At 40.2% G+C, this 18,168-nt stretch overlaps 1 protein-coding gene across 3 annotated transcripts in view; it reads left to right on the forward strand.

Annotated features, from left to right (window-relative positions):
* The window catches only part of LOC106651783 (octopamine receptor Oamb-like), a 60,644-nt gene that overhangs the window by 6,389 nt on the left and 36,087 nt on the right, over positions 1 to 18,168 (forward strand). For 2 of the 3 annotated variants that reach the window (XM_023459399.1, XM_023459404.1), the window contains exons 2-3: positions 15,570 to 17,398; positions 17,484 to 17,621. In XM_023459399.1, the coding sequence (XP_023315167.1) occupies positions 17,138 to 17,398; positions 17,484 to 17,621 (399 nt within the window). In that variant the 5' untranslated portion in view covers positions 15,570 to 17,137. The remainder of the gene's footprint in view (positions 1 to 15,569; positions 17,399 to 17,483; positions 17,622 to 18,168) is intronic. The other variant, XM_023459402.1, reaches the window with a different exon arrangement.

An 18,168-nucleotide genomic window follows, 5' to 3' on the forward strand; every position in this document is an offset into this window, starting at 1 on the left:
GCAGTTGTGTACGCTACTTGTCATAGCTATACAAATTGAGGGGATGCCCGATTTATATAGCATAATTAAATGTCATAGCTATGCGCGCGCGCGGCCGCGGAGCTCAGCAGCCAGTTTATATCTGTACACGCTCTCTCTCTCTCTGTCTCTCTGTTGTCATTACTGTTACTTTTTTTTTGCTTCCTATTTTTCTTTTTCTTCGTCATCGTCGTCATCGTCATCGTCGTCTTATTCTTCACTATTCGCTGACAGTGCTTTTGAGCACGCATAAATACGCGTATATACCGAGACAAATGTTTGAGTTGCATCGATTGAATATGATTGATAAAAAAAATTTAATGAAAGTTGAAAAAAATTGTATTTGTTTGAAATAAATATTTAGTTTAATGGCTTGATTGATTTGGTCTATTGAAATCGAGTAATTTTTATTTAATAGATAAAATTAAATATATTTAAAAGTATTTATAATTATTAATTTGATTGATGGAACCATATGATATGGTCAGTTTAATAGAATATCGTGATGTTTGCAGAAAACCACTTTAGTGAAAGAACTGACAAAAAATGAGTAAGCCAATCAAAATATTTCTCGAGAGAAGTAAATACATACTCGATTTAATCAAATGGTACATCTGCGGAGAAAAGCACGAATTTTAAAAGATTTTGAAATTAAATGTACGTTTTATCACACAAGAAATAGCAGTTGATCGTATTCATGAGTGAGTATAACATCGAGTAAAAATGTGTTGATTCATAATCTTACCGCTACGAGGCTCTACTGCCAAAATACTCTACCAAACTCAAATTCGCGCAAGAGAAACATACTCTCTTCGTTCATAATTACCTTCGTAATTATGAGCCGAAGTTACCTTTGTAAGTTCGAACCCACGTTAAGTGAATACAATTTTTCGTACACAAATTTTTTCAACTGTACATAAATGCCTCCCACGAGACCTAAATACTTTAATATAAAACGAAAAATTCGCAGCATTGATATTGTTCTCTGACGTACCTAGATACACGACGAATATTTCTAAATCGCGAGCACGCACGACCCACGCGTGAAAATTAGCCAATTGAAATTGTCCCGTGGCTGCCCTTATCGCGTGGCACATAAGTAAATATGTTGCTCGCAGCGAATGATAAATTGCGAGCTGCAGAAGCAGCAGCAGCGAGTGCACTTGGAATCTATATTATTTATTTGTCCAATCTCGTGCGCCGCGTGCTCGCGAGAGCTCGAGCTTTGTATATATACAAGGTACACACATTCTCACAGGCTAGATATGTATAGGTACGCGCGTGCCGAGGAGGAGCAGGTAATTATCTTCTCCTTATAAATATAACCGACAAATTGCTCGTTTCAATTTTGCTGCGCGTGTATATATAGGTGCCGTATGACGGAGCGCAGATATATACCAGGGCTTACATTATACATACGAAACAATCGATAAACGTTTCTAATGAAACGAAACCCGTGGGCAATATTATGCATACAGTATATATGGGATACACATGTATATTATGTATGCGCGAGGGTTGCATTATCATCGCGGGTGACAGCTACCGCACGGTATTAAAGCAGCGATATCAATGGCAAGAGAGTTAGGTACACCCAATAAAGTGTCAACAGACCGCAGTCAGTGAGAGAGAGAGAAACTATATGTATTGCTATACTGTAGTTGTCCATGCGTGCGGCAGTGCTATACGACTCGCATAGAGCAGCTATGCTATGTATACGTGTAGCTGTATTATTGATATATATACACCTACACGTGCTCGCGCCGCATTCGCGTGGATCTCATATTTTTTTCTTTTAATCTCGCAGAGCTGCTTCGTTCTTTGATTCGACGCTAACGAGATTCTGGAATGAAACTTTTTAATTTCTTCTTGTTTTTTTTTTTTCGTCAAAGGAACTCACGCAATAATCAATTCATTAGTAGAAGCAAACGCATCAGTTATTAATGATACAAAATGTTGTTTCGCCATTTACAATAAATCGGTGGGTTTATTTGAATGATGAAGAGAATACAGTAATTACCGAAATACACTATACACAATAGGACTACAATTATAACCGAAGGAAATATTTATTTCTTTTGGGAATGCGGCTTTAGCGCAACAGAGCCTCGTAGCGGTAATAATCACGAAACAAAATATATCCTTCGTCGGATATTTGACTCATAAACACGATCGCCCAATTTGTTTACAAACGATTTCTAATCCTACTTCTTTCCTTGGAAACAACTTCTTTTTTTATTAATCTAATCACGAACATTGATTCAACGCAGGTTGTGCATTTTATTACGAGACGACGCGTAAAGTATCGCGCACATAAAAAGCCGAAACGAAAGATAAGATAGTAATCGCGATCCTGCTTGCGCAATTGGCTCGAAAACACAATAACTTCTGTACCGGCGAATCTTCAAACGCAAAAGATTCATCGCACGCGCAACGTAAAGCCCCCGTATACGTACAGCCGGAGCTAGCTCGAATTATATCGCACAGCCAGAATCGCATTCGTATCATATATATATATGGAATTCGCGCACTGCAGAAACTTGCGGACTTTAGTCTATGCACACACACAGACGTGCAGACACACAGAGGCATGTCGCGCCCGCAGATCGCATTCTGATTTAATTTCTCCGCGCGCGCAGACTATACTAGTAGGATAGGTATAGTATGTAGTAGTATAGGCTGTGCAGTAGATAAGCGCGCGCAGTAGTACGAGCTCGAGCGGCATAAACGAAGCTATCGTTATGAATATATATCTCGGTCCTATACACTATTACCGAGTATTATATAAGCCGTAATCTCTGCGGCAAACTCTCCTGGCGATGGTGCATATAACGAGCCTTTTCAGGATTCTCGCGGCACATAGCCCGCCCTCCTCGCCGCCAATTTTGGGGCTATATGATACCTTTTACACACACACAGTGTATAGTATAAGGGATTGTAATACTCATCCGCTGGACAACTAATAACGACTAGAGGAATTTCAATGGAATTATCGGTAATCCATTGAACTTTTCTCTCTCCCTCTCTCTCTCTGTCTCTCTACCTCAAATTAGACGAATTAAACGCATCTCGCAATGAATTACATTTATTACACGGCTGAGGATTAAAGACGAAGTTAAATTGGGTCAGTTTCGATTGCGGACGAGCGAGGCCTTGCGCGCCGCAGCTCGCTCAGATAAGAATTACACTTTTATTAATAGGCATGGAGTCGCGCGCGGCTGCGCGAAGAAGAAGTTCCTTACAGCCCCCTCATTTCTAATTGCGACGGGTTTGAAATTCGAATTCTCGAAATGAAGAATAATTAGGCTCGAGATAAGCCGGTGGTTATAATACCTTATTATTGATCGTTAAACATTTTTTTCCTTTACATCTTTTTCTTTTTTTTTTGGCGCTTCAATTTTATGATTTTCCAATAGTTCAGCTCCTCGAGAATAATACGAGCGAGCGAGCGAGAAAGCTATATCGCTAGAATTCGAAGTCTCGGACCAACGATTTCCTCGTAAGCTGTATCGAGAAATTAATATTTTTGCACTTGCGGAGCGCGCGCGCGAGCGGAGCTTTATATATAGGGTCGAATGGATTTCTGAAAATGTATCGCGCCCGGGGTATATACGAATCGCATCGATATTCTCTCGTGCATCCTATACGTATACGTGTACAAGGGATACACATTTTATTACAAAAGAGAGAAAAGGATAAAACTTTCGATGCGCTTCATTGAAAAGCTCACGCAACGAAACTCGGAATCGTCGCTCGATTCGACGTGTACACGTATATATTAGAGTGTTCGATTATTTACCAATCTCGTTTTTTCACGATCTCGCAAAGTTTTTTCGACTGCTTTTTACATATCAATTAAGCTTCCCATACACGGCCTAAATCAATCGGTTTAAATTCAACCGTACGTTTTTGGCAGACAACATTTTATTTTGTTCGTAAAAGGGCGATCAGAACTGCATTTATAAATATTGAACGTGAAACATTTTTTTACGGATGTATAATCAACGGTTTTTTATTAATTTAATGAATTTTTTTGACTATGTAAACTTCGTACGAATAACCATTTGAACATACTATAAATAATACTGTTACAGTTATGTTAACATTATTAATCGAATTTTAAATGACTTTAAAATAATCATTCAATTGTTTGAAAAGTTTAGACTAGCTCTCAGCAACTTGAATTATAATAATACCATTTTAAGCATTCACCACTAGATGGCGAGTATCTTTATCTATAAATCTGCAAGTGGCAAAGTTGAAATAATTGTACAAGTCCAGCAAAGAATATAATATATTCCGATTGCTTACGTTTTGAATGTTTAAATAACATCAAGTACAAATAAAGCATAATTGAAACATGTACACCCAGAGACAAGGCTGATAAAATAACTACAATACATAAGGCTAGTGAAAACATGGGCGACTAAATTGAACTACAAAATGTATCATAAATGTAAACGCTTAAAGGCATAACTACAAAAATTATGTAATGGAAGTTAAAATAAAGTCAATATATTCTGATCAATTAAACACCTTGATTCAAAATACAATTTTTTCATGTATATAATCGAGGAGTGCGTGCCCCTCGTCCCGGAGTTGGAAATGCCCTCTACTGAAGAAGTTTATTAGGCCCGTAGAAGTGACTCCGAGTAGAATTGATTCGAGCTTCGGTGAGATTCTGAAGAAATCGTCCAATCGTAATGGGATGTTGGACGATCACATCAAATCAAACCAATTCGTTCCTACATACAAGGACGCCAGTAAAGTCGACCCATCCAGGATAGGATAGGCGATTTGGTGTCCAATGAACGATCAGACTTGGTTGAATAATTTGACGCCCGATGCCGGCGTATTCCAGACAGAGTCCGGGGCTATTTTAGCGGCTCTCCAGTACGCCATCGAGAACGCCAATAAAGACCGAAAATACATAATTTTGAGCGTCTACGACCTAATATTATAATTTGAAATCTATAAAAGATGCGATAATTCCAAATCATTACTTTATAGTTATTATATTCTTTGCTGGACTTATTCAATTATTTCGACTTTGCCACTTGCAGATTTACAAATACAGTTACTCGTCATCCAGTGGTGAATACTTAAAATGGTATTATTATAATTCAAGTGGCTGAAAGCTAGTCTAAACTTTTCAAACGATTCAATGATTATTTTTAAGGCATTTAAAATTTGCTTAATAGTTTTAACATAACTTTATAGTAACAGAATTATTGATCACTCATTATAATTTTTTTTAAATGAACAGTTTTACGCAATTAAACAATTCTTGACTTGAGCATTTCTACCTGTGCATACACATGGAACAGTACATTTTTGGAGTTATAAACATATTGATGACACTCATCTGCTGAAAGATATTTTTTCCAAAATGTTATTCAAAATTCAAGGTCTATGAGGGAATGAAAAATAATTGATTTAGTTCGTACAAAGTATCGGAAGCTTACTTTTAAAGTCGAAAGAACTTTGGGAGATCATAAAAATAGAGATGATAATAATTAAATTGTTTAACTTTGCATAATGCAGTTTATAGAAAAATAATTATAATTTGCTCGCGTTGATAAGTATTATAAAGACGTGCCAGCGTCTCAGCCACCGCCACCGCTGCCGGCGGTGCAGTACCACGCTTATATGGAATTCAGAACAAGGAGCTTATAACGGCAAGGCCTCGCGGTGCTATCATAAATTATCGGTATGGTTATGCAGAGGCAGCGGTGGCGGCACGGCGGCGAGCTGAACTTATTGCATACTTAATGGAATGTCCATTTTCATGGCGAACGAAGATTTATCGGAATGAAAGAAAAAATTGCCTTATGTGCGAGAGCGAGAGAGAGAGAGGAAGACAGGAAAAATATCACCCGTTATTCAATCATAACATTACGTAAATGCTAAACGCGTGTATTCGTGTAAGAATTAAGCTTTTATTGAGCACCGAGCATTTGTATATCACGAGCCAAAAATCGCGAGCCTATTATGGGCGATCTCATCGGGCGCGTAAGATGGCTAAAACTCGGAGTCGCGCGCGTCATCGTCATTATTATATATTACGTGCATTATGTATGCAAAAATCGAGAAAGAGACAAAGCTGAGAAATCGTTCGTCAAGAACAGGCACCGCCTGCCTATAAATACCTTACCCGATGCACGACGACGACGACGACGACGACCTATTTTAAATATATAACGTGTGCCACTGCTCCGCTGTGTGGTGCATATATGCGTCGAGCAGCAGCAGCAGCAGCAGCAGTGGCAGCTTCGAGATTCGATATATCTTGCATGCGGTTGAGAAAAAAAAATGAAACTAATAATAAAAAAAAAAAATTTAGCAGAAGAAGCTGGTCTTTTCTCGATCGCTCTCGTATCTATATCTTCGCGAGCTTGCAGCAGCAGCGGTAGCAGCGGGTAGAGCGTCGTCGGCCTGTGGAGGAGACGGCGAGAGGGATATTATTTTGTAATTAAGAAGATGCCTCTGACCCCGAAAGTTTCCTCCGCGACGTCGAGTCGAGAGAGAGAGTATACAGAGTGAAGTGGGCTACGAGCTACTATCTACCGCACAGTATGTCGCGTACACACACACACACGTATGTGCATGTGCATACGTGCACGCCTTACACGTACACATAAGCATCAGCGGCAGCAGCGTATCTTGAAACAATGACGCGAAGCTAGTACGTACCATATATTTGCGAGTCGAGAGAAAGCTCTACACAACACAGCGAAGCCGAGCGAGAAAGAGTTGCGAGTGAGAGAGAGAGAGACAAAGATGCGCCTCGCAAGCACAAGGGCAAGTTAGAGTAACGGTGGAAAGGCACGAATAAATAACAACACACACACACACACATACACCAAAAGCTTCGAATGGCATAGGGATAGAGATAGAGAGAGAGATAGAGCCTCGTGTGAAAATAAAAGAGTGTGCTGCTGTGCTGTGTGTGCCACGCGCGCGCAGAGAAAAACTGAAAAACAGAAAGAAGAAGAGAGAGAGAGAGAAAAGAGAGACTGCAGGAGTCGCGCGCTAGCGACAGACGACGTGTCTACAAAAAATGTGAAAAACTTTCGGCTGAAGTTACTTCTATTTCTTTCCTTTTTTTTTTGCTTACTACCACGCGATTCTCTTCTGCTTCTACTTTTACCCCCCTCGTCCGATGCTGCTGCTGCTCCACCAACGAGCCCGGCTCCAATCTCTGCGTCCATGTGTGTGTGTGAGCGCGCGCGACTCTATTGCTTCTTCTTCTTCTTTTCGCGTTGTGTGTGCAGCAAAGGCTTCTAGTTTTCTGACCCTTTGACGTTTGATGCATTGTGCGCGCGGCCCATCGTCGTCGTCGTCGTCGTCATGCACGTGGCACAGTTCTTCTTAGCTGCTGTTGTTTACGAGAAAAATACAGAGACAGAGGCCTCAGATTTGTGTCGGACTGCAGGCTCGTTCGGCCGCGTGACACCTACTTTTTCTTCTGCTTCTTTTTTGTCTCGTCAATCGGGATCGTTATTCATTTTTCTGAGTGATTATGAACGTTGCGAACCGACGACCTGTCGTCGCGTCGTTAGACAACTTTTTTCGCTCTCCCTTTTCTTCCTCGCGCAGAGTAAAAGCTCCCGTGCAAGTCTCGGCAATCCGATTGTGTTATTATTCAGCATGAGGTGGATTTTCGCTCTCTCTCTCTCTCTCTCTCTCTCTCTCTCTGTCTTCGTTGAGGAATTATGTGTGCCACTTTGCATTTCCATCATTTCAATGTTGAGCACGATAATAATAATTATAATAATGATATTTAACATCGCGAATCTTGATTTTCATAATAGGGCTTGCGATAATATTGAAGTGGTCCGTACGGCGCGCGCTTATACACACCCGCGCGCAGCTGTTCCGCATGAAAAGCTGCGATAGAACACGATTTGCGAGAGTATTAGAATTATGCCGTGCTTTTGTGTATACGCTCGCCCCCTCTCAACAAAATACGCTCCACGTACGCCAAGACTCAATTATATATTGCATCGTGCATATAAGACTATGCACGACTTGGCTCAATTAATTTTAATTAACGTCCAAATTTTTATTGAAAAATTGTTGAAAAAAAAAATTATCACCGATGCAAATATTTCATGTACACTTTTGACGGGTAAAAATCGCTTTACCATTTGTAAAGGCAAGCCATACGGACGCGTGCCGCGTTAAATATTTTCTCTCTCTTCCTCACTCTTGTCTCTCGGGGGAATCGGAGTGGCATCGGAATGTCACCAAGAATTTCATTGATGTGCTAAATCACTGTTTCATTGAACACGAGCGACGCGGCTCGTGTTCGAGCTTCGCTGATTTCATTCATGTATTTTCACTTGTTCCGATAAGACACGTTCGAAGCAGCTACTTACATTAATATAAATAGATGTACAGACACGTTTCTTTTTTGTAAGGGGTTTTTTCTTTCTTTTATAGGCAATTTGAACAATTACGACAATTTTTTTTTTTTTTTTGGGCAAATAGACATTTATTTGGAAGTCAGTTTTTTCAAAATTTTACTTTGACTTATACACATATTTTTACTTTACCACTTGCAGATTTACAGATTTACAGGTACTCGCCATCTAGTGGTGGAGATTTGAAGTGGTATTATCGTATTTAAAGTCGTTGAAAATAAAGGTCTAAATTTTTTGAAACGATTAAACTAGGTCATTACCAGGTCATTTAAAATACACACAATAATTGTTACATAATTGTAACAGAAAAAATTAACCAAAAACAAGTCAGTTGAATGATTTTAGTGTATTTAAAAAACTGTTTAACGATCATTTTTTTGGTTATGAGGCCACTTTTAATATCGAGCATTTCCACCCGGGGTTTCATATACAAATTCTCCACAGAATCTGTCATCTCGAACCATTAAAATCCAAGAGACTTTACTTTTGTTTCTCAAACGGCTCTTGGCCATCCACGCACAATCGACAGCTTATTAAAGAGAGAGAGCCACGTCACAAAGTACATAATAACAACTTTATATACTACTTCGCTAAACGACGCGCGCTTGCGTTTCGTTCGCCCTAAGGCCTCTATTAGTATACGATGCCTCAAGGAGGAGTAGCAGCAACAGCAGCAGCCAACCCATCCCCGCCTCCTCCCCAGTCTTCGAAAGTAATTTCATCTTCGGCAAATAAATCGTAATTTAATACTGCGTATACATGGTTTTCATAATACATTCAGAGCGCCGCGCGCGCTGCATAACTGCCTGAATATATATCGCGCCATAAAGCGGCTCGCGCGTGCCCACCGAGAAAAGTGCCGGGCGGATAGAGATATACCTATATTTTATACCTAGGCTGTGCAGTGCAGCTCCTCTATAATAACGGAATAAATCCCTCTTGATTAGTATTATAGTTGGCTTTCGCCAGCCAGCTGACTCGGTGAACTATTCTCTCCTCCTTCTCCTTCACCACCACCTACCTATAGCCTCTGCGTTAAGAAAGTTTACTTATCTCTACTAACCGAATTACGTTTGATTTCCGTCCGCGCGGCTCGTGTGCGGCTGCTCGGTTGCCGCTTCTCGATACACGCGCTTATTGAATTCTAATATCAATCGAACGATTAACTGTTCAACACACAAAAAGTTATCGATTCCTCGAATTTGATGCACCACCACTACTACCGTCGTCGTCGTCGGTATATCTATATGTGTGCGAGAGTGTATAATATCATTCGAGAGCCGCGCCGTTGCGGGCGATGTTTGTACAACAATCGACTTCTCGATTGAGTTTGTATATTGTTCTCAAACAAAACGAAATGTTATACTTATACGCACACGCGTACACACCGAGAGAAAGGCCTTATATATACGTAGAACGTCGAAGTTTAGGCATTAATTTCGAGTAATTGGTAAACATAATTATCAACCGAAACGCATTAGCTAATGTTAATGGAATATTAATTATTAATTTTGCCGCTGCCACCGTTCGAACGCGTGTAAATAATTCGCAATTGATAAAAATAGCTGAATAATATATTACTAGTGCCGTGAGAAATGTGTATAATTGTGACGTAAACGGCTCGAGATGGAATTATAATAATAATAATAATATAGAAGTTTCACTTCAATAATAATAATAATAATAATATATTTGAATAAGAACGATCGCGTGTGGGTGTGTATGTCTGTGTGTGTGTGTGTGTGTGCACAGCGAAAAAGTCGTCGTCGTCGACGAAAATAAGGTCTCCAGAACGAAGCGACTTTTATGCATAACCGATGTGAAACTTGGCGGTTTTTTCGCTTAATTAGGTGCACAAGATGACTATATATAGCTATGTGCACACAACGACGATGTGTGCATCTCGAGGCTCTCAAACGCGAGCTCGAGCGCAGCTACAGCAGTAGTTGTCCTTTGCTCTCCATCTATCTCTCGCACATTGTAACAATGGCACGCGCGGCAGATATGTGCAGTATCTACCTACTGTACGCACGAATGTGAAAATAGTCCATGCACATTACTCATAATAGCCGGCCTCTACTGCAACAACAATGACGCGTCATATATACAACCATGTTGAAAGTGTATAGTTCGACGACTAACGAAACTTACCGCACGCGTGCTCGTACGTATGTATATATCTATGAAAAGAGCCGAGAGATGCGCATATAGATAGAGGCGTTGCTATTTGCCATGCAGGTATTATAAGAGAGTCACCGCAGCTTTTAGCATCATCTGCATGTAGGCTCTCGGACCGATATAACACTCTCAGCCTGTCTTTTGTTAAAACGAGACTTTACATGTATGTATATTGGACGATCACATGTGTGTGTGTGTGTGTGTGCGACCGAGCTTGCGCACGCAAAGTTTTGCCAATTGCGAGCAAATACCCCACGTGCACAGACGCGTCGGCGGTCGAGGCTCGCTCGGCGTTGCGATGCTCTCACTTGCGTACAATACATATAGGATACGTTTCAATGTAACAAGAAGCAGCAGCAGCAGCTCGCAAGCGGGGTGAGAGAAGGTAGCTCAAGCATCCCCGCAATGAGGCAGGCACTGTGATCGGAGTACGTGTGTTGCTGCTTATACGTGTATGCTACATCCCGTGCGAGCCTGACATACATGTGTACATATTATATTATATGTATGCGATCGATCGTTCCTAAAATTAGTTTATTCCTTCGTTCGAGCTCGTATGTGTGTGCGTGTGTGTGTGTATGCGTCGATGACGTCGTGGTACTAACGTATATATATCGTGTATATGTACCAAAGTCCATTTTTATTATGTACAAGTATATCAAAATCGGAGCAGCAGAAACTCCGAGACAGAGATGGATACAGAGAGAGAGAGAGAGTGAAAAAGTTAAAGAATAAAAAAGCATACATAAAAGTATAAAGAGCTTCTGGATGATCGAAACTTGAAATGCAAACTCTTGCGCCTCGTTTTTCTCTCTCGCTCTTTCCAAAACTTGTAGCTTGCAGATTTCCTTCTTTTTTCTTTTCGTTATTTTGACTCCAACTCTTTGAACTTTTCCAATAATTTAATCTCTCTCTCTCTCTCTTCTTTTTTTTTTAATTGTGCATCTCTATTTTTGTCGCCGTTTTCATACATCTATGCATAAAATACGGTAGATACGTACGCGCGCGAACACGCGAGAGAAAAAAAAACCGCGCGGCGGGGAAAAGAAGAAGAGTTCGATATACGTAAGTAGGTTATCGGGCGCGTATGAAAAATTCAATGGAAACGATGACCCCCCGATAAACAATTAATCATTGATCGAAAATGCAATTTTCCTTAATTTACAACTTCGTGTGTATGTATGTATGTATGTATGTATAGTGTATACATATGAATAGCTTCGGCGAGCGTGTGGCGGGTTCGATTTTTGCGAAACGATATGGTTGATTCTCCTGAAATCTGCTTTTTGCATGTCTTTATGTCATATTCTTAAACTAGTGAAGATGAGCCAAAACTGGCTCGGTCGTTCATTTAATATTGTTGTATTCTTCATGATTGAACATAAATATTTCAATTTTTTAGTGCCAGTTAAATTTGCCGTGAAGATATACATCCCAAATGTCACCTCCGTGGCATGTCTAGGTCACAAAATCAACTCTACTTGCATTTACCATGCATTCTCATAAGCACCTGACCTTATAATAACTACGAGACCAGCTTCTATACATCCAGAGTAAAGTTTAAGTCTATTATAGGGCTTTGAAAAATGTTTTTAAAAAATTTCCCACGCAATTGAAAAATGTCTCGGATTTTAATCATGCTTTTGAATAATTTCAAACACACCGCCTGCTTTGGGTCGCTAACTCATGTTTGATGTCGCTAGATACGTAAATGTCAAGTATTATAGCCCAGCTTTCGATTGGTGTAGGTTGCGGGTTCAAATTTTACATTTTATCGATGCTGCGATAATTATTCTATTGAAAAATTCGCGTGTGTCAAAAAAACGGTCACCTCCGTGGACATGAATATCTCGAGCTATGATCATTCTTTTTAACCGCTCGCCCCGTCAAAAGACTCGTTTTTCATGACCAAATTTCGGGTTGTGCGGAAAATTTTGTGCGTTTCTTATTTTTCTTACATAGTTGATCAAAGCAGCGATTTGTCACCTCCGTGTGTGTCACCTCCGTAACCGAAAATAGTCGATTTTAAGCATAAAATCGGACATAGTTTTCGTAAAACGAAATCTTAAAGCCCCAGATTCAATAATTATTCATATTTTATGGTTTAAAAAAGGGTAAACTAGTTCGCGCCGTTCAATATGACAAAAAAATTTTCACCATTTTTTCGTTTTCCATACCCGAAAAAGCAGATTTCGGGAGAATCAACCATATACATATTGTAATGGAAGGTAGGAGAGCTCCGACAGAATTTCTCAAATTTATTCTATTTTCGATGTATAGAGTTCTATCTCGCTCTCTCTCGCTCTGTATCTCTGTCCAGAGCAAAACATCGTCAACAGAAATTCGAATGGTATATGTATGAATTCAAAAGCGATGTTATGTAGAAAAAAAAGTTAATTATATTTGTTTTAGATTTGTCTAGTGTTTGTATACACGAACAGTCGTTTGGTTCGCGCGTTGACAAATGAGACAAATAGAATCACAATCGTAAATTACTAACCGTGCTCTGTTGTAATAACTCATGCCGGTTTCTCGTTCGCTTTAAATGATACGACTTGAAATGTTCAGCTGCGCGGAACAATATAAGAAAAAACAACTACGACAAGGGAACATACAAAAAAAGTTTCAAATAAATGGGCAACACGCGTGTGCGCATCGACGTTCCCCGCTACGTTGTTTTGAATAAGGCCAAATTGAACGGCGCACAATGCGACTACGCGAAAGCTCCCCAATAATATACCTTTGACAGAATCGAATTTTATTTTATTTTATTTTATTTTTTTTTGTCGGCTCCACGTATCAGTTTGTATGACTATATATATTTCGTATCGGTATATACTTGCTTTTTAAATTCTCGAGTATGTATCGTGGCTCGCGTGATTCTTTAGAGCCAAGGGAAACATACTTTTGGTGAATAAATTTTTTACGTCTCGTTCAGGATTTTCGAAAGATTTCGAATTGTTTGCAAAAGAAACTCAATTAAAATAAGTATACACGCGCATTAGGGCTCTCCAGACCGACGAGAAATCCAATTCCATCTAAATATAAATAATGCACTTCATTTCTCGCAGTACATCGTGTATATAAAAATCGTTGTTTATACGGGTAAATATACCGAATTCCGATCGATCTGTATTATTTTCGAGGTCAGTCTGTATATTCATTTCCGTATTAGTACTTATAATACGTATACATACGCCTGCCAGCGGTGTTAATGACTTGCTGCAGTTGAAAAAAAAAGAAGAAATTCCACCTAATACGCCGGGTCGGGGGTGCATATGCACACACGCTCGCGTCGTCGCTGCTGCTGCGCCGGGCTGTTTTTTGGCTTGCTTTCTATATAATATTCACAGAGTTAACATGCAAAGCCAGCTGTGAGGTCGAAAGAGAGCGAGGGAGTGAGAGAGAGAGAGCAACTCGCATGTATCATTCTTAAAGGAACTGTTTCAGCAGTTCGGGGTTTGGGTAGTAAATTAAATTTCAAAGTAGGCTAACAAAACTTGTACAATGAAATTCTCGTGACTGTGTCTGTGTGTGTGTGTCTCTCTCTCTCTCTTTCTAGCTTTCTCATTCTAAAAAGTAAAGAGGTATGTAAGTGTGCATAAGTACATTCGATTGTCCTAATACGATAAAAGCGATAACTATGAAGTTTATTAGCTCGGTACCCGCACGCAGTCAAGCCCACCAAAAGTATCGCTTCTATTTCTTGATTAAATTTTTTTTTTTAATTTTGTTAAATTGCACAGAGGATATATTTATTTATTGAAGTCGTAAACCGAAAAAATGAAATTTAAATGCTACGTCATAAAAATGAACGTGCAGTTTTATCAATCAAACTTACATACCACCGTTGCCGTACAAAAAGCAATTCATTACAATTAGTAGTTATTTACATCGCGCAGCAAAAAAAGTATTTCTCGGGATTCAATCGCTGCGTTGCCGTTCTAAGCAGAAGCGATGTGTGACCTGTTCCTGCAGGTTTTATTAATAAGGCTGTAATTGACCAGTTTTCAACTACTTGAAATACGATAATACTACTTTCAGTTTCCACCACTAGATGGCGAGTACCTTTAAATCTATAAACCTGCAAGTGATAAATTCAAAATAATTGTATAAGATGATTAACGATCATAGATTATCAAACAGATTCTAACATTAGAATATCGCACACTATAATACTCTTAAAAAAAATTGTTCATTAAATTTTCAGAAAGTCGAATAGAAAACTATCGATTCTATACGAGCCGGCTCCGAATCCCCTTAAAAATTCGCAGAATTCAATCGCTTTTTTGTGTAGATCGGCAATTCGAAGTAGCCAAAAGCTCTTGTCGCATTGGGATTATTGGGGTTTATTGTGTATGTGTGTGCACGAAATCTATGGTACATTCATGTCCTAGTTCTAAAGGCGCCGGTCACTGAAACCAGTTTTGTAGTTATCCAGTATACCACACTGGATAAGTATTTTTTTTTCTCAGACGTTTTTTGTCCAATAATCTACACGCTCTTGCATCGCTTTATAAACCAGAAAATTTTATCGATTCAAGGATGATAATGTACGCTCTACTATTCCCGAAAAAAAAACCGAGAAACACGTGTTACCTATATGATCCATTTTTCAACTGTTTTACCTTATCTCGCCTAGTTGTGTGTTCGTCGATCAATTCCTTTACTTATCAGCTCGACCATCGAGCTGGTCTATTCGTCAATGCGAGTGAACTGTGAATGAAACCTTCGACACACATCTACTCTAAACTTTTTATCTGCTTATCGATTTAAAAAAGTAAAAGTGCATTTGAAAAATTGACTTTTCTAAGTAGCATAAAAGCATTATCTGTAAGCACTGGTCCCCATTGACATTAGGCCAACTAATGGGGTAAACTAAAATTAAAATTAATTAAAAGCTATTTTAACAATCTAATAATTTATACGTTTCCTCGCTTGTTCCAGAAGTTCGCAAGATGGAAGAGGGAGAAAAAGAAGCAAGGAGCAGCTCGATTCGACTCGAATTAAGCCCGATCGCGAGAAGCAACGACAAAGACGACGAGAATCGAAAAAGCCAACGGCAGCAGCAGCAGCATGCGTTCGCCACATTGTCTTGGTTGACGAGTGCCTCGGCCGCGCGTTGCAACTTTATCATTTGCAAGAGAAAACGTCGGCTGTTATCATCGCTGTCAAATGATTTCGCGATCATCATTGACGGACGACCGCTCAGTAATTGGATAAATACATTTTTTAACGTTTAGAGAGTGAGAGAAAGAGATAGAGAGTGCGAGAGGCAGATAATAGAGATGTTGCGACTGTAGGCGAAAAATTCTCAGTACAAGCGATAAAAAAAAAGTTATTAGATATAAAAAAAGGAGAAGAAAGAAGAAGAAGAAAAAGTATAACGCCCAGGAGGTGACGAATTTTTTCATATAATACGAATAGGTTATATAGTTCACTCTATTTTTCAATACTCCTTAAATTGGCTCCTGCTCTCTCTCTATCCTTTGGTCTCTCGATGTTGAGCTGCTGGGGACAAGACGTTATTTATGCATGGAGCAGCAGCAGAAGCAGAAGCAGCGCAGCACAGAGAGAGCGGCTTTCGTCTCTCGAGGAAGGCGAAAAACGATTCCCGAGGAAAATTTGAAAGTTCAAGCAGTCACAATCAAAGGTATCGATAAGAGACCGAAGATATAGCTATATACATATAACGACGGTACATATATAATATATTTGCGCACAAGCAAATCGATGCAAAAGAGAGCGAATCGTCCATGCCGTATACACTCGAAGATCTCTCTTTCTCGAAATCCCCTGACTTCTGCTCTCTCGATGTAAATTACAAGTATTCGATATTACGAGCGACAATTGACAATCCCACATTATTAAGCATGGCGTAAAATAGCCCCGTGGTCTTGACAAACTAATTGGATTTAAGCTCCTGACGACGACGACGACGACGAGGACGAAAAAAAAAAGGGAAAATTAAATTAAGCGCGATGTGACGGAGAGAGTTTGTACGCTACGATAAAGACAGGGAGACAGTACGAGAGAGAGAGAGAGAAAAGAAATTTAATCCAGTATTTAATAGGTTTTATTGAATTTAAGAGAAGAGTCGAATAAGACACGAATAGAATTAACTTGATCAACGGGTGGCGCGGGAAAAGCGCTCGACCCTCGCTTTCCGTGTACATGCAACAACGTGGTACCGGAGAGGAAGAAAAAAAAGTGTAATAAAACACATTTTGTGTTGTGCTGTGTTGTGCTGTGTTGTGTGTACGCGGTCGAAACAATATATAAATATTCGAGCCCGCCCGCGTGGTTGGTCATTGTGCTTCGCGTGAACGAGTGCGTCAAAAGTGTATAGTTCGAATTTCCTACCCCCCCCCCCCGTCGTCGAAAAATTTGAATTTTCTCGCTCTCGCTCGTCCCCGCGTGTGCCCCGTGTATACTCGAACTACTCTACTGCAAGCTCGGGGGTGCAGCAGCAGCAGCTTCGTGTGCTCGCGCGCGCTTGGTGGGGTGGGCGTAAAATGAGGGAACTGAACGAGAGTGCCTGCAACGCTTTGTACGAGGCAGTCGAGTGGTCGAGTCCCGGTATCGTGGTGACGCTCTGCGTGCTGGCCGTCGTCAACGTGATGGTCGTGGTCGGCAACTGCCTCGTCATCGCCGCCGTCTATCACAGCATCAAGCTGCGCAACGTCACCAACATGTTCATCGTCAGTCTGGCGGTGGCCGACCTCATGGTCGGCGTCGCCGTGCTGCCCTTCTCCGCCACCTGGGAGGTTTTCAAGGTACGCGCAATACGAGCGTTTTTATAAAAAAAACTTCGACGACGAGTGTCGAGTGGGTGTACTAAATTTCGTTCTCGATGTACAGGTGTGGATCTTTGGTGACATTTGGTGCTCGATATGGTTGGCCGTTGACGTGTGGATGTGCACGGCCTCGATACTGAATCTGTGCGCCATAAGTCTCGACAGATATCTGGCCGTAACGCGCCCAGTCAACTATCCGCAGGTAAATAAACACACGTCATATTTGTATCGTATGTATTGTCCCCGACCGAACGGTCGTAGTCGTAAATTTATTGGAAAAAAAATTCAGATAACACGTTATACCGTGGGAAATATTTTTTTAAAGATCGCGCAATTTAATCAAAATTTTATGCGTATACTGCACGGTTTTATTCAACTGACGTTTTCTAATGAAGTTTCCGAATAAGTATAAAAATCACTTTTCAATCTATCATCCGATAAATTCATCCTCGTCGAAAATCCAGACCTTTTTCGCTCGCGTTCTCGCAGACGCGAGAAAATTTTCAAATACAATTGTACGAGTAGATGTAAAACTCATGCGCGCATCGAAACATATTCTCGCTGAAATAGGCGGGAATTCGACAGACGACGACAAAATCCTTGCCAAAAAGTCGTCATCGTCGTGGTAACGAAGCGTTTATAACGAAATGTAGTGTCGCGTTGAAACAAAAAAGCGATACAATCGTACGTATAGCGTCTAGACCCGAAGCAGAGGTAAAAGTTCACGAAATATACGTACCCAAAATCTC

This window comes from Trichogramma pretiosum, unplaced genomic scaffold (assembly GCF_000599845.2).
Source record: "Trichogramma pretiosum strain Unisexual culture from Peru unplaced genomic scaffold, Tpre_2.0 scaffold124, whole genome shotgun sequence".
Lineage (NCBI taxonomy): Eukaryota > Metazoa > Arthropoda > Insecta > Hymenoptera > Trichogrammatidae > Trichogramma > Trichogramma pretiosum.